The 20,860-nt window shown below is 36.0% G+C and overlaps 1 protein-coding gene across 1 annotated transcript; it reads left to right on the forward strand.

Moving 5' to 3' along the window:
* The first annotated feature begins 1,123 nt into the window (after window positions 1–1,123).
* Window positions 1,124–14,555, forward strand: LOC149081741 (cytochrome P450 3A7-like). Its single transcript, XM_089237165.1, has 14 exons — window positions 1,124–1,394; window positions 1,484–1,580; window positions 5,160–5,212; window positions 5,295–5,391; window positions 5,485–5,604; window positions 7,907–7,995; window positions 8,102–8,247; window positions 9,563–9,678; window positions 9,839–10,019; window positions 11,051–11,214; window positions 11,347–11,435; window positions 13,719–13,862; window positions 13,994–14,156; window positions 14,277–14,555. Exons 1-14 carry the CDS (start codon window positions 1,330–1,332, stop codon window positions 14,364–14,366), a joined length of 1,614 nt encoding a protein of 537 aa, XP_089093291.1. The 5' UTR covers window positions 1,124–1,329; the 3' UTR covers window positions 14,367–14,555.
* Window positions 14,556–20,860: the final 6,305 nt, after the last annotated feature.

The raw sequence follows: 20,860 nt of genomic DNA on the forward strand, positions 1-20,860 counted from the left end.
TTTATAATTTATCCCGCAAAATTATTTCTTTTAGTATTTTAACGATAAATTAGTCGACATATCAGCTGAAAATAGTGCACTGAAAATGTAAAAATAATTTTAGCCAGGTTTTCGGGTGTTCCAAATCCTTTTCCATTCTTTACTGGGACAAATATAGTGAGGTAATATATATAGACGTGAGGTAAAATACCTCACTATGCCTCTTATAAATGTGAAAATCCCATAATAGAGATAAAGAAGGTCGTATAAACGGTATTTATTGTATTCCTATAGTTCCACCTAGAACTCCTTAATACACTTAATACATTGTATATGAAGGCGTCTTAGTTCCACCTATATTGGTGATATGAATGAAGTTTCAATACAAAGGAAGAAAGGGAATCTAATGGAAAGATTACTCTATTCATAAAGATATCTCAAAAGAAAGGATTTGTCCCAGTAAAGAATGGAAAAGGATTTGGTCGCTCAGGGCACGACGATATCCATCTTGGCCGCTCAGGGCACGGGTCGCACAGGGCACGGTCGCACAAGGCACGACACCTTCCATACACCTAGAAGAGTCTTCAGAAAGGTATAAAAATGTAAATTCCACACACACATGTTAAATTTTCATTTATTCTCTACATTAGTCTTTTATATTCATTTTTAAAATATTAAAAATAACAATTTCTTATTATTTTTATTATTAATCACTATACTTATTCTCTATTAAATGTTTTTTTTTCGTATTATCTTGGAGAGTGTGAAACGAATTAATTGGATTTACATTGATTCATATGGAAATAATTTTGGATTTTGGATTTCGCCGATTGTTTTCGAATGGATTATCGACGAAAACCAAGGTATCACTGTAATTTCTACGAAAAATATTCCCGTTTGGGAATAATCCCGGTTGCATAACCTCACAGAGCTTATCCCAAAGATTCATAAACCGTTGAAAAGTGCATTTCGAAAAAAAAAGTGGGAGAAATGTTCCCTTTTGAAAATAAGCGCCTCAATTATTGTTGTTCTTCGCGATGGTTTATCGAGCGACGTCACGTCACTCTAAAATATCTGCGATCGTAAATGACGAAAGAATACGTTATTGTGTGTCAGCGTCACGAGCCATTTTTATTTTCTGTTCCTTCTTCATCACGTTTGTTTCGGTGAAGGATTGCAATCATTTCTCTCTCCAGACTGAAAAAAAAAACAAACACTAGCACATACTGCGTTGACTCCAAGCGTCATTTGAATAGTTGGTTATGACCTTGTAATTCAATTCTTGGTCCGTATATCTACGCTTTACGGTTTAGTTCTAATGTCAAAACAAATTAAATCCGACCAGAATAAATGGATATCATAAGCTATATTTTTTGGGTTGCGTTGACGTTCCTGGTTTTATGGATATCTTACAAGTAAGGAGTTAATTTTTTTCTTGGATAGAATTTATTTAATTGCACTTAGTAGCGGAATATAAAATTACGTCATTGTGAATATTGCACAGATACCTGACTGCTCCAGAGAATCCTTGGAAGAAAGCGGGAATAACAGTGGTCTCTCGATGGGATTCTTTAACCGCCTGGTTCAAGTTCTTCGCATTCGTGAGTACGATTCCGTCAAATCGAGAGAAAAATCGATAATTATTTTCCATGTTCATTAGATTTAATTGATGAATCAAGAATACAAACTCTCTCAGCGTTCCATAAATTTTTAATTTGTGGTAATCTCGGTTTCAAATCAAATGAATTCTCATGCCCACATCAGTCTTCCTCAAGATGTTTCCCCTAAATTAACCACTTTTACCGCTGATTATGCACATTCATGCCAAGAGAGAGAGAGAAGAGAGAGCGTCGTTTGTAAATTTAATAAGTACTAAAAGAATTATCCCTTTTACCGGCGATTATGCATAATTACCCAAACGTCGCGTAGGAGGTAAACATGATAAGTCACAGGGGTGGATCTAAGGGTGGGGGGAGCGAGCGATTGGGTGATCGCACCAACCCCAAAACACAAATTCAAGAAAACTTCGACTGAAAAACGGGTGAAACCGGGGCATTATTAAAAAAAATTCGGGATGGAGAAAAAAAACAGAAAAACGGGAATCACACGGGAAATGCGAAGCAAAATGCGGGATGTATGGTCACCCCTTCCAACAGCGAGCTCTAGACCGCCTCTGAAATCATATTATATGATACATGATAATTCATACATGTATTATATCTTTTATATCATTAGATATTATCTTTTATATCATTAGATATTATCTTTTATATCATTAGATATTATCTTTTATATCATTAGATATTATCTTTTATATCATTAGATATTATCTTTTATATCATTAGATATTATCTTTTATATCATTAGATATTATCTTTTATATCATTAGATATTATCTTTTATATCATTAGATATTATCTTTTATATCATTATATATGATCTTTTATATCCTTATATATTATCTTTTATATCATTATATATTATCTTTTATATCATTATATATTATCTTTTATATCATTATATATTATCTTTTATATCCTTATATATTATCTTTTATATTTATTTATCTACATTCATCGTACATACCAAACTCATTTGGAATTTTTTTCATATTTATCAAATTGACAGCATTACACTAAGGGAAGGGTTCTCAAACTGTGCGTCTCCAACCTTTGTCAGGAATGTTCTTGGAGCGGTGGCCCTGACGAAGGTTTTTTGAGGAGATTCTTTGTTAAACTGCTCTGGGGAGCCTCGGATAAGCGTTGATTAGGAGAAGGGGTGCTGTGCGAGTGGAAAAAAGTTTTCAAACCCCTGCACTGGTGTATTGTGCATACTCACAGGAGATAAATTTCAAGTATTTATCAAATTTGCCAATGACAATTGGCTGTTATGCATAATCGCTGGTAAAAGTGATATTTCAGTATTCATCAAATTTATCAATGCGAGTTCGGATATTATGCGTATTCGTCGGTAAAAAAGTGATAAATTTATCAAACTTATCAAGACGATTGTGTTAAGTATGCATAATAATTGGCTATTATGTAAAATAACCGATTTTCCGTGTCACACCGTATTTTAGGGGCTTAAAATTGAGAAAAAAAAGTTGAGTAGATATATTTAAGTTTTCTATCCATTAAATCAGTCTTTCTCAACCTTTCTGAACCCAAGGACCAGTAAAATGTCTGAAACAATACGACGGACCACTTGCTTCCCGTATTACGGGACATTTCTGTATTTTCAGTGGTTCTGAATTTCTTTTTATACATTTGTCCCGTTTTTTTTTCAATGATATTTGTTTAAATTTATAATGTTCACTTAAAATCGTTAATAAACAGCGTTTTCATAACTCATGAAAATTTTGGGTATAAATAAAAATATTCATGTCACATTGTTAAGTTATATTCTTCTCATATTGCCAAGTTAAACTGGTTTTCCTGAATTTTTCGCAGTTTTAACTGTAATTGGGGATTTTGCTGAGTTATGGCAACGTTTTTAAAGACAATTGGTGAAGTCCGTATTTCACAGTATTCGGGTCATTTGAACTTTTATTTTCCGTCAAACTTTTATTTACTATTTACTGCGATATGTAGCAACCTTTTATTTCCCCCACCCTTTAACCCCTTTCTCGCAGTAATTAGTAAATTTGTCATATACTGCATTTTTGGGCTGCAAATTAGTTATATCTCGTATTCAGGATCGCACACACAATTTCCCGAATTTCCCTTGATAAACCTAAGTATGAAGGTACAATTCTTATTTGTTAATACATATGGATATTACTATAATATCAATTACACAAATGAATAATTTTTCATTCAGTTAGAATTGAATTATCAAGTCTGCCTGCGGACCACCAACACCATCGTCGCGGACCACCAGGTTGAGAAACGCTGCACATTAAAGGAACCCATCCTAGTTTTGGGACCCAATTTGTGCCAAAAAGGGACTCCTTATTCAGGTTAAAACATGGTATAGATATATGTAATATTTGCTCGTTCTCTAGCAAACGGAAAACAATGGAGATGATTGTCCATGATGTTTTATGGGTAGAATATGTAAATAATTTATTACATGTTCCAAATTATGGTAGCGTAGCTAACATAAGCTGTAACGAGGGAATTACTTTTGAGTTCATTATTATAATTTTATTTATGTGGTCACTATTGCTTACAAATTAAACATGAATTATTTATGAGAGAAGAAAATGTTTTGTTTAACTTATTTAAAAATTTCTGATACAGTTAGTGCCCAAAATTGTGGAAAATGACAAAACTAGTGAAAGTGTTATCCATACTAAAACTTGTCACAAATCTGTACTCATGTAGAGAATTGTATTTTCGACTGCTCGGGGTTTAAAGGGTGTCGTAAAATTTGTCGGGATAATCTGAAAAAGAGCGAAAAGAGATGTAAATGTATGATTTGTGTGATCGGAAAAAAAAAGTAAATTTTCGATCCGACAGAATTTGAAAATTAGTTACAAATTGTTGCAATAGACGACGCTGCAGTTTTGTAAAAACTAAAATTTTTATAATTTCAAAGTATCCGACATTTGCAGTAAATACGCGTCATTTAGTCTCAGAAAAGAAAAGAAAAATATTCTGCAGAAACACGATGGGTTTGAATTAAATTCAGACAGAATTTCGAAATTAGTTACAGACTTCGTTAACAGATAGCGCTACAATCTGGAAAAATCTCAATGGTGGTGGTTGTCGAAGAAGACCTGAGCCATGCTGGAATTGGGAGTATGTATTGTGAACTCAACGTGAAGTTTGTTTCTGTGTAATGCTTGTTACCACTAGATTTCATCGACCGGCCGATATGAAAGAAATAATTAGCCACAGGCAAAAAATGAATACATCGGAAAATTATTTACGGACTGGGGGCAAAAAAAAGAAGAAAAAAATGAAATGTATGTAATTTGAGGACCCTTAATATATATAATTGAGGACATAATAAATAGATATTGGAATAATTTACGGACCGGCAAAAGAAATAAATGGGAGAGATAATTTGCGGGCCAGCAAGAAAGGAATAAATGTGATAAATAATTTGCGGACTGGCAAGAAAATGATAATTTGCATATTTGATCAGCATCGTGCTGCAGACCACTGGTTGAACACTGCTGGTGCATTTTCAACAACGAATATAATAGAAATTTGCATTCGTTTTTCTTTTGCCAGCCTCTTCCCCAACAATTGCTGAAGAATTACAAGAAATATGGCAAACTATACGGGTAAGTTTCCATCAAAACAACCGCTTGATATTAATTGATATTTTTTATTGAGAAATCTAATTAATATATTGATTTCCCGAAGGTCATCGCTATTCGGAAGTTCCTCATTGAGTGTGGCAGAACCGGAATTGATCCGCAATATCTTAGTCAAGGATTTTCAATATTTCGTTGACCGAGTGGTAAGTAGGCAGAAAAATAAAATGAGAGTGAAGTTATGATGATGATAAATATATTTTCAATATTATTGCAGAACATTTCTGTACTTTCATTAGAACTTCGTTGACACTGGTGATCCGATACTCGATAACATGATGTCGGTAGTGCACGCCGATAAATGGAAACGCATCCGAAATATTACGAGTCCAACTTTCTCTTCGGGAAAAATCAAGAAGGTGAATAATAATTACTCTTGATAACGCTTATTTTATTACTGTTAAATTTCTTGTAAATTTTCAACGATGAATTTATCTTTTAAAAATTTATGATTACATGAGCAATGACTTTTTTTTCAGTCAGAAATTTTATATATTTTAATATATTTACAGCAATTATACAAAAATAATGCACGTAGACGGAAATTTAAAACTCATAATATAGCAAGAAATTTCGCATTTTCAATTTTTTTTATACACTAGCATTCAAAAATGTTTTGACAAATTCAATTATATTTTTAATGCTAACTCATTTGCATACATTGCCCTGACCTTGACATATGTAAAGCAGAAGGAAGATGTTTAGCGACACCTGTGGTTGAAATTTATTTGTTTGGGGTTAGTTAGCTTTTATTGACTAATTGTTGTTTTTGGATGGATCGAAAGTATTTTGACAAATATAGTTTAATCAAATATGGAGATAATTAATTTTTAGTTAATATGAATTTATAGTAGGATTATTTACCGGCCCTGCTTACAATCACGAAAAGAAAACAACCGGGCCACAGGCTACCAAAGATTGAAAATTGCTGATATACAGCGTGCACAGGTAACAGCACGCACGCGGCATTTTACTGGCGAACCGTTGCTTATAAAGGCATACTTTTTCCAATTAGGAAAAGTAACCAAATAACGTGTAGAACTCAGATACGACATTCATGTTTCAACAGGTTGTACAGTTATTAAAATAAAATTTAAAAAAATCTATTTATACGGATAAGTCACCCTGTGCATAAAAACCCAATAGGGAAGGTGTTGCCCAGTCTCATCTGATGCCAATAACAGAAAAAACAAATCCATGTTTCCAACTGCAATATCCGCTGATATTCGAATTCAAATAACGTAAGAAAGTTGGGAAAAAAACAGCATTGAAAATACGTGTAAACCGTTTTATCAGCATTTAATGCTATTTTTTGGCACAGGGAGTTCGTATAAAAAAGTAATTTTTATTTTATTTTAATAAAATAAATTAAAACCCCTCAGAATATGAATGCCGTATCTGAGTTCTAAACGTTATCTGCATACTTTCTCCTAATTGGAAAATCTACCCAGATAACGTGGCCTCTAAGAGCAACGGTTCGCCAGTAAAATGCCATGCGTGATGTTACCTATGCACCCTATATAACACCATGAGATATTACAGGCTCCTTTAAAGTGAGATATAAGGTAATTGCTAAGATGTATTATAGGTTCTTACTGTAAAACAGGAAGCCGCAAGTGAGGATGCTTCTCTGCTAACGGTGTTGAGAGATATACTTTTATCTTCTGAAAAAAACGCAAGAGACAAAGTTCGTTATTAAAATATATTTCATAACCACATGTCGTCTTTTACGACGCAGCACGTACCGCTCTTATTGATATTTCACGGCAATGACCGTAAATACAGCTGAGAAGTGGTTAGAAATCATTTGAAACACAAAAAAATGTCTTTTATGGGTGGGGAAGTCAAAAAGCCTTAACTTGAATACCATCAATCACGAATGGATTGAATTCGATAGACAAGTTGGAGAGCCTGAAATTCGATGACTTTTTTGAAATGTGTGGAAAGAGGATGGGGGAAGAATACCCACAGACCATGGGACAAACTCTTCGACTTCATAACAAAACTTTTGACAAGTAGTTTTACAATCTATACTGCTTCCAACAAAGTGTTGACTTATTCTATTTTGTTATGGTGCTTGATGCATCGACTGATTTGATTAGTTAGTAGGTGTTTGCTTTCTTGTTTGTTTGTGTCAAAAGACTTTTGAGTCAACATAAAAGTTTATTAATTTTTTTCTAAATTTAAAAAGTTTAGATACGCAATTTTATCCTATGCAATATAGTGTAAAACATACAGTTTCAATTTTTCAATCTTTTGCTTTCAATGGTATTTATAAACAGATAAAATCTTGCTCAGCAAAGCTGAATAGTTGATCTCTTTAATTCTTGAATTTTATTTCCGATTCCCCTCAATTTGGTGCTATTTTATGTATCTCTGAACACGTAAAACTTTATCAGCTGTCAAAAATAGCACTGGCAAGAAATCAACTCTTTCAGAGGAAAAACGTTTTGTACTTATATAGCACAAAATATATAGTGCACTTTGCACTGAAGTGTTATTAAAAGATGTACTTTGCTAAATACTAAAGAAAGTAAGAAAATAAATTGATGTAATGGGCTTTTTCACCATGTATTTACCATGTATACTCAAATATATACTGGACCATAGAGATTTAAATTATGAGTGATTTTACATGAAAAAAAATTTGCTTCGTTGAAGATGACGAGCGTCATATTCGAATGCGCCGAGACATTGGCGAAAAATTTCGAAAAAGATGTCGCCCAAGGAAAACCATCTGATGTGAAAAAGTGAGTAACATTTCATACCAGATGTAAAATTTCAGATTGATATACATTATACTGTGAATTTGTAATTGAATCCACGCTTTAAAATATTCTTTCATCATTTCTACAGGCTAGTAAGTGCCTTTACGATGGATGGTATTGCGAGTACTGCTTTTAGCACAAAAATTGATTCTCATAATGATCCCGACAGCCACTTCTATAAGGCCGCAGCGAAAGCGTTCGACCGTTGGATACAACTGAGGAATTTGATTCTCAGTAAGTGACACATTCTCAAATACTAAATCTTTCTTTTTAGGTTTCTTAGCTGGAAGATACTAATTTAGCTTTCAAAAGAAACTAGACGGCTGGTCACATCATCTTGCATTCGGTCTTAAACAGCAAAAAGTGAATAATTACTAACGATGCCGAAATCAAGTCGAATATAACGATTTTCATGGATCGGTGGAAAGCTCCAAGTACTATAGAATCAGCATATGTAATATACGTACTTAGGAGAGGGTGAGATGGCTACATTGTCTACAAGCTGCACATACTGGAAATTCCATTTTCCGAGCCAAAGCATTAGCTCTTTTTGAAGCTATCAAAAAGCCGAATTCAGCCGAAACTATGATGAAAAAACAAGGATTTACAGAGACAGTCAATTGATTCTACTTGCGGTATAATACCCTCTTATACAGTGTTGCATGAATTGATGAGATCACTTAGGCAAGAAATTCTTGAGGAATTTAACATCATGTTGATATGAGCTAAAGAACATGCCGAACATGCAGTTTATAATTTGTGTTAATTGCATTTTTAATTGGGTTGCTGTATTTTTGAAATATATGACATCCATATTTTTATGGGCATATTTTTATCAGCCACTTCGTTGGGCATTTTGCCTGTTGTGGCGTTGTATTTGTATAAACCAAGGCTAACGGAAGAGCTGAATTTTTGGCAAAAAAGGCAATTTCCAGTGACATACAAATAACCGAATTACCATTGTATATTTCTACAACCAAAATACTTATCTGGAAGGCAAGTACTTATCCAGTGGCAAGAAGAGTGGAACGACGTGGAATAACTTGATAGAAAATTTATATGAAATTCTATTAAAAGTGAACGAAGGCCCTATAAATTGTAAAGGGAACATATCCTATTAAGGGAACATATCCGTATAAACGGAATACGGACCGTTCCCAAGATACTGTATTAAGATCTCAAATAACCAACCAACCATGTAAATGCGAACGATAATAGATCACTATCATTATCGACATGTTGCGGGTACACCGAAAAAGCTCCATTTCAGTATTGAAAATGCAAAAAATTTATTGCTGTGGGGGATAAATCAGCACCAAGACACGAATGCAACAAAAGGAATTGTTACCCTCGTTTAATTGTTAGAGGTTTAAAATTTAAGAGTCGTTTAGAGAATTTTACAATTTAGAGGTTTAGAGAGTTTAGAAGTTTTATTTGGTTGCAGTAACAGAATTCCAACTGCCTCTGTTTTATGCTAATTGAAGAACATGATATTGTGTAATTGTACACGGTTGGATTTTAAACTATTTCAATAACAATTCTTTTTCAGTAAGTATCAACAATTTTCTGAGGCGTCTGCGATTGAAACCAATTAGAATACGTTTCTTCGAATTGTTCGAGAATTTATCAAAGAGCATGATAGAGGAAAGAAAGAAGAGTGGACAGGTAAGCTCCATCTTATTTGAATATACGGTATTTATATGTATTACTGCAAGGGTATATTGCATAAGATAATTTCCGTATTATTATTTGTTTTCGTTTCACTTTTGTTTATTCTTCTAACTCTTTTGATTCCATTTAGTTGATATTTCTTATTTCTTATCAGGTAAGGAACGATTTTTTACAATTGATGATAGAAGCTTCTGCATTGAACTCCGATACCAATGATGTTGAGAATATCGATGCTATATCTGATTTTTCCAGCGAGAAAAACGGAATCAATGAGAAGATCACGTCAAAAAACAGCCAAACCCAAGACGACGCCTCTGTCCAAAAAGAACATAAAGGTATTATGAGGGAACGAACATGCTACTACTACTTAACCAGCACCTGAGTGGTGTGGTGGTAAGATGCTCGTCTACCACCGTTCAAAGGGAGGATATAGATAAGAAATTTTCCTTAACGAGCTTTAGGCAACCACCGATAGACAGCGCCTTCCTTTTAGTCCATCTGATTAAGGGCAGTAAATAGCAATATAGAGATATGGCCAGAGTTGGTATAGTAATACTATTTACCCGTACACCTCTTATACATTCCTCTGCGGATTTTCTAACGAATCGGTACGTACCGAACGGACATGAGCTGTATGTGTGGGCCCTATCGTATTTATGTCGTCAGAGTAGTGATTGTTTCGTATTTTTGCTGGTGCTCAAATTCAACCTAGCACTTCCGTTGGAAAAGTCAATAAAACTACTTGAAGATCTGGGATTTCTTTTTCAGTCAAAAATAGTGAGGTTTCACACTAAGGCATCCATGAGGTATTTCGTTTCTTCGAAATGTGACCAAACTCGAAAATTTTTAATGAAATTTCGACAATCATCTTAATGATGATTATACAATTAACCCCGTCGCTTATAAGTGATTGGCAAGAAATTCGGATGATCTCTATTTAACAAATCAGCAATAAATATGGTAACCTTGTAACTAAACCACAAGTTAGGAAAAAAAGAAGAAAAAAAACAGGGGCGAAAAGGAAGAAAAAAATAAAAGAATAAAACAGTATAATAGATTAAGTTGATAAAAATATAGGTTCAAAGAGTATATTTCTCTCTTTTCACTCTCACCCTACCTGTTCTCTTTCACTCTCATAAAAAAGATACATCATACGTGGAAAGAAATCACTATCAGGGTGTACAAAAACCAAGAGGGAAAAAAAAAATTAGAGTTGCAACAAAGCTTCGTGATGACGAGGAGAGAGGAAAGAAAACACAGAGAGAGCTTGTTTGAATTTAGTCCACTAGCGTTTGGACATAATATTACGTCCTTGATCGTAAAGAGGTTCAACAAAATCGATGAAACCGGAATTTTTTTTTTCCAGGTTTAAGCGAAGAGGAAATCATCGCGCAGTGCACAATATTTTTGCTCGGAGGACTGGAAACTGTTTCATCAACTATTTCGTTCGCCCTTTACGAGCTCTCACTAAACGAAAACGTCCAAGAAGAACTCATCTCTGAGATCGACGAAGTTTTACGTTTGAACAATGTGAGTAATTAAATTATGCTTGAATTACAAATTTAATGTTTGAATCATATCCATCTTATGCATATAACTTAAATGACGTATCTATCATACAATCGTTAAACATAATTTAATAAATTTCAACTGATTTTCCAGAATGAGTTGACGTATGAAAACGTGCAGACGATGAAATATTTGGACAACGTAGCTTCTGAAGCATTGAGAAAATATCCACCAGGCCTTTTGTAAGTAAATATCAGACTCATTCCACGTACGCCATCTCGTGATAGGTATGATGTAATTTAGTCCGAGTATTTCGATTCATGTTACAATATTTATGGTGGTCGGCTGAAGTTTGTTTTCTGTGGTTTCCAACTTCAAGGCGCAAATGCGAGCCGATCTCCCCGTTAAAAAGTCTCGCCACAGAGAGCAACAGTCCTACAACGATAAATCATTCAATCATTACACTTCACTCGTAGTTAGAAAAACTGGTGGCAGATGGCAGCACTACACATAACAAGCATTACAGAGAAACAAAAAAAATTCACGTCAGGTTTCACTACACGTACACGCACATTACCGCATGTACCGATTCGTTGGGGGTTCCGCGGGAAGGGGGGGGGGTGTGGTGTAGCAGTAGTAGGTAGGGCCTCCAAAAAAATGGCTCGGGGATCCATGATGTTCTTAAGTCAGCCACCTCGTTGGGCAATTTGCCTGTTGTGGCGTGGTATTTGTATTTGTATTTGTATTATATGTAGGTTTGTCATATTATATCGATAAAAATAGGATACTGTCATTTATGCTGAAATATTTTTCTTGTTCCCAAAACTAATAAAATATGCTATTTAGAAAAAATCACCAATGAGATGGGAAATTAAAAAAATACACTCTTTAAATTCAATACTTTCTGCACTAAAAGTAATTACAGAGCAAATCTGCAGTTAATCAGAGTGTATTTCTTAAAAACAATTCACACAAAATGCTGAATATTTGCAGTCATAAAATTACTCAACTTTGCTGAAGATGGTGAAGTTGGTTAGCTACATTATATTAGAAAGAACAGAAAAAAGACAGGAGAATTTGGACGGCCAAATATATGCTCTACGCACAACGAAAGTTCTAAAAAGGCGTTGTTGCATACAACTGAGAAGCCATTTTATCATGACTACCACCAGACAGTTTTAACAAAATGAGCTATGACATCACATTATTGCCACTAGAGGGCTAGGCTATTATTAAAAAAGGAAAGCTTAGTTCCTGATGTAGTAATATAGGTGAAATGTTTGGTAGGATATGGTAGAAAAATGATTTGTCGAACTTTGAACGTGGAATAATTTTAGGAGCTCGGAGCTATGGGGCGAGTATCAGCAAATCAATAGCAATTGTAAAATGTTCAAGAACAGCAGTAGTTAAAGTGTTTAAAGATTGCACTGTCAGGCAAAAAACTTGGGCTCTACGTGCGATTTGTGGTGGTCATCGACCGACTGGTGAATGTTCGGGCCGAACGGAGAGTCTCCAGACTTCTGAAAGACACCAGAACGGTAACAGTGCAACAAATTACAGTAGATCTTAATCAGGGATCGTCTCAAGGGATTTGTGAATGCACTGTTCACCGTACAATGCATCGTATGAGGAAAAATAAGCCAAAGATCAGTTTGAACACTGTTGCTGTCTGCAACTAACAAGAAAGTAACGTCTCAAAATCGCCCAGGAGAGCAAGTACTGGACAGTGAATAGTTGGGAACAAGTTATGTGGTTCGATGGCAATTATGTTTTCAATTACGAAAAGCAGATGGGTGATTGAGAATTCGGCGGAAACAGCAATGTGATGGTTTGGGAAATGTTTTAATTGCATGCTTTGGGCCTATTAAATCGAGTTCATGAACGTCTGAATAAGACATCATATCTAAACATTGTTGCTGACTAAGTGTAAATTTTTGTGCTGCTGGTTTATTTAATGGCAATAGCTGCTTAAACTAGATAATGCGTGTTGTCATAGTGCTGGTAGCTGGCGTATTATTGCACAGGATTGGTTTGAGGAACATAAAAGAAAATTTACTTTGTTTGGTGCCCTCTTCCCTCCTCCCAAAAAATATATATCAGATTTCACACATGACCTATCAACATCTCGTAGAGTCCATGCCAAGAAGAATCAACGCTGTGTTAAAGGCAAAAGGTTGTCCAACAAAATATTGATGAGGTGGTGATGATAAAGTGACCAATCAATGCAAATTTTGTTAATTAAATTTATTTGGGGATATATTCATAGCGAACAATTCACAGTTTTTTTGAGTTAAAAGACTGACGATATTTCAACTGCGTCTGCCTGATAACCTTAAAGCTATGAATTGTTCCTTAAATGATGGCCACGAAAGACTTGTTTGTTTGTTTCCGACAATAGTATTCACAGTGTTTTTTCAAGTCATCATTGATTTACTTTGGAAATATTCAAGAGTATCATTTTCTAATATATATTTCAAAATATTTTACATAAAAGGTTTGCATTATTTTACTTTTTTCTCTTTTAGGGTTGTACGAGTTGCCCTGAAAGATTACAAAGTGAGCGACACCAACCTCATCATTCCGAAGGGAACAACTATAGTTATTCCTGCTTATGCTATGCATCACGATCCGGAGTATTTTTCGAATCCAGATGCATTCGACCCAAACAGGTAAATACTGTGGATGAGGTGAAATTTTTCCAAAGTTGAATAAGATTCATGGAAATTGTTCGTTTGATTTTTTTAGGACCGATTGAATCACTTTTTTATTCATGTGTACGTACTGTTCTTATTTGCAACAGGTTCACAGCGGAGGAGAAAGCATCACGCAGTCCTTATGTGTATCTCCCTTTTGGAGCTGGTCCAAGGAATTGCGTCGCGATGCGTTTTGCTCTTGTTGAAGTGAAGCTGTGCTTGGCTTACCTGTTGAGTCGATTCCGATTTCGCAGGTGTTCAAAAACGCAGGTGCGATTTCAAGAAATGGTTCCCCGCTTTCTTATTGTGATCTAAAAAACGTGTGATATATTATAGACAATAGATAACTTCTAACAAATCTTTTAACACTATTGTTATTTTCTTCAACAGGTGCCTTTGAAGTTTCCATTTGGTCAACCTCAGTTAATAGCGAAAGACATTTTTCTCATTGTTGAGAAAAGGGAAGATGCTGTTATATGAGTTAGAAAATACCCCTAGTGGAATTTCAGACGTTTAGATCTTTCGCCAAGGAAATTACTTTATTGAAACAGACAGTATTAATTCGGAGAGCTATTAGAATTTCTGTACACTAGCTACAGTAGCTACAGATCAGCCAATTTCTGTTTCAAGATTCCGAGTGTAAAATAAATTTTGTCTATTTTTATTAAATTTTATGTTTTGGTATGTTTTTTTTTTTTTCATTTTCTTTCCGTTTGTAACTTTGTCGGTCCAGAAATCTAGAAATGATAGAATAGGATGGATTCCTTTGTACTCTGAAGATTTCATCTGTTGATTTCAATGACGCTCCTATCCTCCGCAGATGATGAGCATAGCAGCCTACTCAATAATTCATCCCGTGATAACTTATAAATGTTTTTGTTTTAGACGTGTGAAATTTTCCCTTAAAATTAAAATCTGGCAGGTCTGCCAGAGATGAGAGAATCGGGTGTGCTTGTACTGAATGGGATGAGTACGCACAGGCTGGTATAATTGTAGTACCCCCCCCCCCCATTCGTTAGCGTTCCGATAAGGGTGGGTTCGAGCCCGGATTTTACGTACCAACCCTTATTTTCCTGATTACTGAACTCGCAGTATCTGAGTTTGCGCGACCTAATTTCCACACAGAAAAAAAGGGGTTTTTTTTCGTTCCGCAGAGGGAGGGGAATTTCTTTAACTTCTGTCGCGGCCAAAGGGTTAAAAGAAACGGGATGAAAGAACTTGAGAGAGAGAACCAACAATTTTTTTTTGCCTTATTAGACACACCTTTTTTTTCCACCAGTGTAAAATTAGGTAGATAATACATGTCACTAAAAATAAACAAAAGCTGACTCCGCCCGCTGGATGATAGGTTGAGGAAAGGGATCGAAAAACATGTTCCAAAAAGAAGCAAAGTTACAAAGTATGTGGGCTCGTTATTGTCAAAGGGGGGGGGGGGAGGAGACTCTAGATTCAAATAGACCTAACGTTTGGAAAATATTAAAAAAGACCTACATGGTGCCACTATTGACCGTGTGCGTCCGATGATCATGGGTACATCAATTCAGGTTTTCTGAGACCTCAACTCAGCAGATTTTCACTTCTGGACTACTACTACTTAACCGTACATGCATCTCGTACACTTTGCTCTTTGGTATTTCTAACGAATCAGCACATGCCGGAGGGCGTGTTCTGAGTATATGTGTGGCTCTAACGTATTTATGTTGTCGAGCTGCGCTTGTTTCGTGTTCGTACTGACATCTGCCGTCCATTTTCTGAAACGAAGATGGACATGCTTGAATTTGCATGTTATATTGGTACCGTGTTGTTGGTCTGCCTGCTCACTTCTAGACTGGTATAACAACAAAAGAAAATTGACTTCTTAAAAGATGAGTTGTCGGAAGTTCAACCCTTCCCAAAGGTATCGTATATCGTTTCTCTGGGGAATGACTTCCAGGCGTAGTTTAGAGCTGAAAACCACGGGACACCTTTATTTTTACTTTAAGTTGGATAATTTCACTTAGGATGACGATATTTCCCTGAGACAAAACCGGGACATCTGGGTAATTCTCGCCAAATATTACCAATTTTCGACGATATTGCACTTTTCACGATGTGTATGTGATAAGCTGGGACTCGTGAGGATTAGCTTATGGAAAGCGGCTTATCGAAATGCAGAGAAAATCATTCACGATGCTGTGGAACTATCCATAACAGACGCTCCCATTAACGAGCACTTTTTATAAATTCCATCACCGAGTTCATTATCTATTAACAGACTTACATATTCGGTTCCATGGGTGTCCGTTATCGAGAGGTCACACTGAAGTAAGCATGGCAGTAGCCATCACACTTGCTTCGAGTATAAATAATTCCCATTTGTTCGATACTGACCTTGTTTCTCAGAGACGATACAATGTTCACATTCTAAGTCAGAAGTGTCAGAACAAGGAAATAGTTTTCAGTTCCATGCTGGCTCAATTCGTTTATTGATGATTTTGCTATCTTTCCATGCAAAATTGAGGTAGCTTCATTTAAAAAACAATGACACGTACTGTAAATACCGTGATTTACGCTACCCCGACTTCCACGATTTCGGGGGAGTTCGCAATTTTCTGCGAAAAATGCGCATTTCTGAAATTCTACCATATTATCGAGAGTATTGCTGAGACAGAAGAGATCATTAAGTGATAAGCAAGTAAAGAACTGTTTTATTCTTTGAAAACTAATTTTTGGGAAATTAAAATACATATAGCGATAAAATGTTGCCGTGATTTAGAAATGAATCTCAAAGCTTTTATAGTATTCGCCATATTTGTACGTGTTTCCTAAAATTTTGGCCCCAATTGGCGGATATTCATACAGGGCGTCGTGGCACTACGTTTACAAACTTCTAGGAGGGGGGTTGAGTATGCCTAGACGACTCGGAATCATACAGCAATGCAAGGTTGGAAATGCTTCCCTGATGCAGTTGGGTCAAAGCCTCCCCTAGATACTACTAGTAGCATCTAGGAGGCTTTGGTAGGGTGCACAGAAAACGCCAGTAGTGAAAGGACACCACGTAAGCAAACACGCGTTAATACATAACAATAATAATAAATGTACATCGAAACAGGTGACAGAGGTCAAAAGGTGTTCAAAGTCATCCACGAGTGTTGTAACGCAGGTCTCGCATCTGAGGCGCATTGAACTTCGAACATTCTGGAAGATTCCGGGTATGCCTAGGACTTCTCTGCAATGTTTTCTTGTGAAAGAAACTTCTCAACAAGTTTTTCAGTGCTGCCAACAGGGTTTTCATACACCAATGTCTTGATGTGTCTCCAGTGCTCCAGTCTGGGGACTCCGGAAGAAGTAATCAAGGTATGACAGATCCTGCGATCGAGCAGGCCAATGCACCAAACACCCGGAACCACCGCTTCCTTACAGCGCCATCTAACGCGCCAGGCAAGCACTTCGACCCTTCATTACTTGTGATTCCGAGTCGTTTAGGTACACCCTACCCATCCTAGAAGTTTATAAACACGGTGCAGTCACCCTGTACGCAAAATCATACTCCGTTTTAAGCGAATTCGAATTACGTGGTTATCGTCGGTCCCATACAGCTTTCAATAAGCGATTGCGCTGGCCTCATTCAATCCTTTTGATAATTTGTTCAACATGAACTAAATTAGACCTGAAACATACACTGTAACGTCAGATCTTCATAGGGAGCCGCTCCATGAAATGTTCACACTGACTTCGGACGAGTAGAAGGCAACAACTATGCTTAGCAGGGGCGTACGCAGGATCGACCTTTTAGGGGAGGCACAAAAGGCTTGGTGGTTGATATTACTGTATTCGGTGATTCCCTTAGAATTTACGGATATTAAAAAAACGAGGATCCAAAAATCCTTGGGTGATGGGAGCATGATGAAGGCTATATGCATGTGAATTTCTTTTTTTTCTCCTCTTATATTATACTAGCTATTATACCAGGCGCTGCCCGGGTATTCTTCAATGAGGCTGTTAGAAACACGTGATATCTCCCTCTTTCTTTGAGGGACATGCAAACCGTGTCTAAGTTAACCAATATGGCGACTTCCTGTGCGACTCATGAAATAAACAAATCTAGATTTAAAGAAACATAGAAATGAATATATACTTTTCTTTCCTTTTTTAAGGGGCGCTATGTATTTCTATTCCCCCCCCCCAAACTTCAAGTTAATTATCTACCTGTTTCAGCTTTCAAAAATGCTTAATTAAAGCTGTGGAATTTTTTCGATGTACTTTTTATGGGCCCATAATTAATTTTAAAACAACCTAAACTGTATGAATTGATGCAGTTGAATATCAGAAGATAATACGGAGATATTAATTTTCATTCTTCAGAAGATATAAATAAAAAGTTGAAATCAATGTTATTACATGAATACCCAACTCAAAAGTAGGTCCGGCTAATTACTTCATATTCAATCTACTGGGCTTAGTATACCTCTAAGCAAACACAATATTTCAGAAATCGGGGATTCTATAAAATTTTTAAAATTATTGATGTGGCGGAAAACCCCACCAAATTTCAGTTTTTCTACAGTAAAATCGGCAATTTTAACAGTGATTTCTATGAGTCTCACCCTTTTCCTGACCCTCAAAGCGATGCTGATGATGATTATGACGTCTATTCAAAAAGCGTCACTACTGAGAGTATTGAAATGTAATTGTATTGAATAGTAGTATTGTGTAGTATTGAAAGTATTGGCAAACCATTATAAAGGCATAAACTATTATACATATACATATACTAACAGGATTAAAGAAGTGACAAACCATTGTAAAGGCATATACACGTCTGAAACGCATTGCTAGGGAACCACGGTAACCCAAGTAAACGTTCGGAAAGTGACTGTTGAGGCCCAAAAACCATTGTTGCAGGACAGTTTTTTGCCCATTTGGGGCATTTGCCCTGGTCTGACGAAATTTTAAAGTAGCCTATCGTTCAAGTCGGGTCCCATTTGGTATATATGCAAAATTTGGCAACGATCGATCTAAAATTGTAGATTTGTATAGAGAACATACACACACACAGACACACAGAAAATCAATTTTATATATATAGATGTTACTGTTAGCACCGACATTAGTACGAGAAATATTAACCGTTTTACCCGCATTTAACGCTATTTTTTGCCGACTTCTCTCCGTTCTTTGAATTCGAATATCAGTAAATATTGCATTTAGAAACAGGGACGTCTTAACCGCATCATAGGCCCTCGGGGTAGTACTCTTGTTAGTCATTGTACACTGAAACTACTGCTTGTATCGACACGTTCTTCATACAGGTTATTTCTACGCATTATTTTCTGTGCAATGAATGAAATTTTTAGAATACCATCAGAATATTTTTTGATATGATTGTTGACGTGAAAAATATGAATTTTTCGTAAAAAAATACTTGATATTCTGAATTCAAAATCATGTATATAATAAAGTTTTGAGCATATCGCTCATTTTATGACTCATTACACAGCCACAGCTGTATAAAATACAGTGGGAAAGATTCATAGGCATATGTTGAAAAATAACTTAAGAAATCAAGTTTTCCGTGAAGCGAAAAAGCACAGCACACAAATCTTCAGCAAGCAGATCATTACATTCGCTTCATTTAATCGGCAATAACTTCGTTTCTAGTTATTGTAGGGACAAAAATGAAACAGTTTTGGATTCTAGAACTTGCTGCGTTTTCAAATAAACACATAAATTTAAAAAAAATTTTGAAATTCGTCATTTGAAGGTAAAGCAGTCGCCTTAAATGAATGATTTCATTCTCGGACTAAGAGCATTAAATTCGTTTTACTTAATTGACAATAACTTTGCTTCTAGTAATTGTAGTGTTGCGGATAATTTTCCGCAAGACTTCGAGATTGCAAAACAAGAAGCAGTTCGACGGACAAACACAGATTTATTTACAGAACAGCAATTTACACGTATTTACAGGCTAACCAGAAAGCTAAAAACTTTCCCGCAAAGTTTAAACACAACTGACTGAATCTCCTTGTGCCTCTCTTTGCCTTTTCTAAGCCTGCCATCTTGTGAGCGCCGCATTATTTATATCCCCGGAGAAACTTCGAGAAAAGGAACATTCCACAAAATTCTATTTTACAGTTTCCTAGTCGACGGCGTCACCGTACGAAGGGGTTGGGCCACTGTCTGGAGGGGCGGGGTTTTCTAGAATGTTCCCGCCAATTCTCCGCCAATCGCGTGCCTATGCGCTAGACCGAAACCGGTATCAACTGATTTCGACATTTTGAGAGCCATCAGAAGAAATCGTGCCATCTATCGTCGATAGTTCGTAACAGTAGATATGAAAAGAAACAGTTGCGGATTTTAGAAAGTAACTACACTTTCAAATTAACACATAAAAACGATTTAAAATATTATTTTAGAAAACAATTTGAAGGTAGGACTTTGCTTAAAAAAAAACCTGGTGTACTGTACTTAGAACCCATTCCCCAAAATAAGAATTAATTACTAATTATAACTATAGTTATGTTTTATTCGTAGAGTAAGACCGCTTTATATATAGAGAGACATGAAAAGCAAGAGAGAAAATTTCCGTGGTCCCGGAAATAACGGCTCAGAACATCACTTTCACAGATAAGGGAATCCATTTCGTCCTTCCTTCGAACGAAAAACAACCACAGGAAACCACAGTGGGAAGAAATAAGAAAACCGCCATCAACACCTCACACCAGGTAATCTTATTTTCTCATCGACCAAAATAAATTACTGCCAATTCCCAAATAGAATTTTCCCACGGCCTCCCCCTTCACATAAACCTAAACTCTAACCGCTCCATTAAAAGATCCGATCTTACCACTGGTATCCTCATCCCTGAATTAATTTAATCCGAATACGACAGACCTATCAATGAAAATCGCTTCCCATGGGTGTCAGAGGCGGGCCTTGGAGATTATCCGCGGTTCTATAGCTTCTCTCCAAGTATCGAAAATACCGCCTAGATA

This window comes from Pholcus phalangioides, unplaced genomic scaffold (genome assembly GCF_987345545.1).
Source record: "Pholcus phalangioides strain wild (caught in Gottingen) unplaced genomic scaffold, Ppha-v1.0 ptg000009l_1, whole genome shotgun sequence".
NCBI lineage: Eukaryota > Metazoa > Arthropoda > Arachnida > Araneae > Pholcidae > Pholcus > Pholcus phalangioides.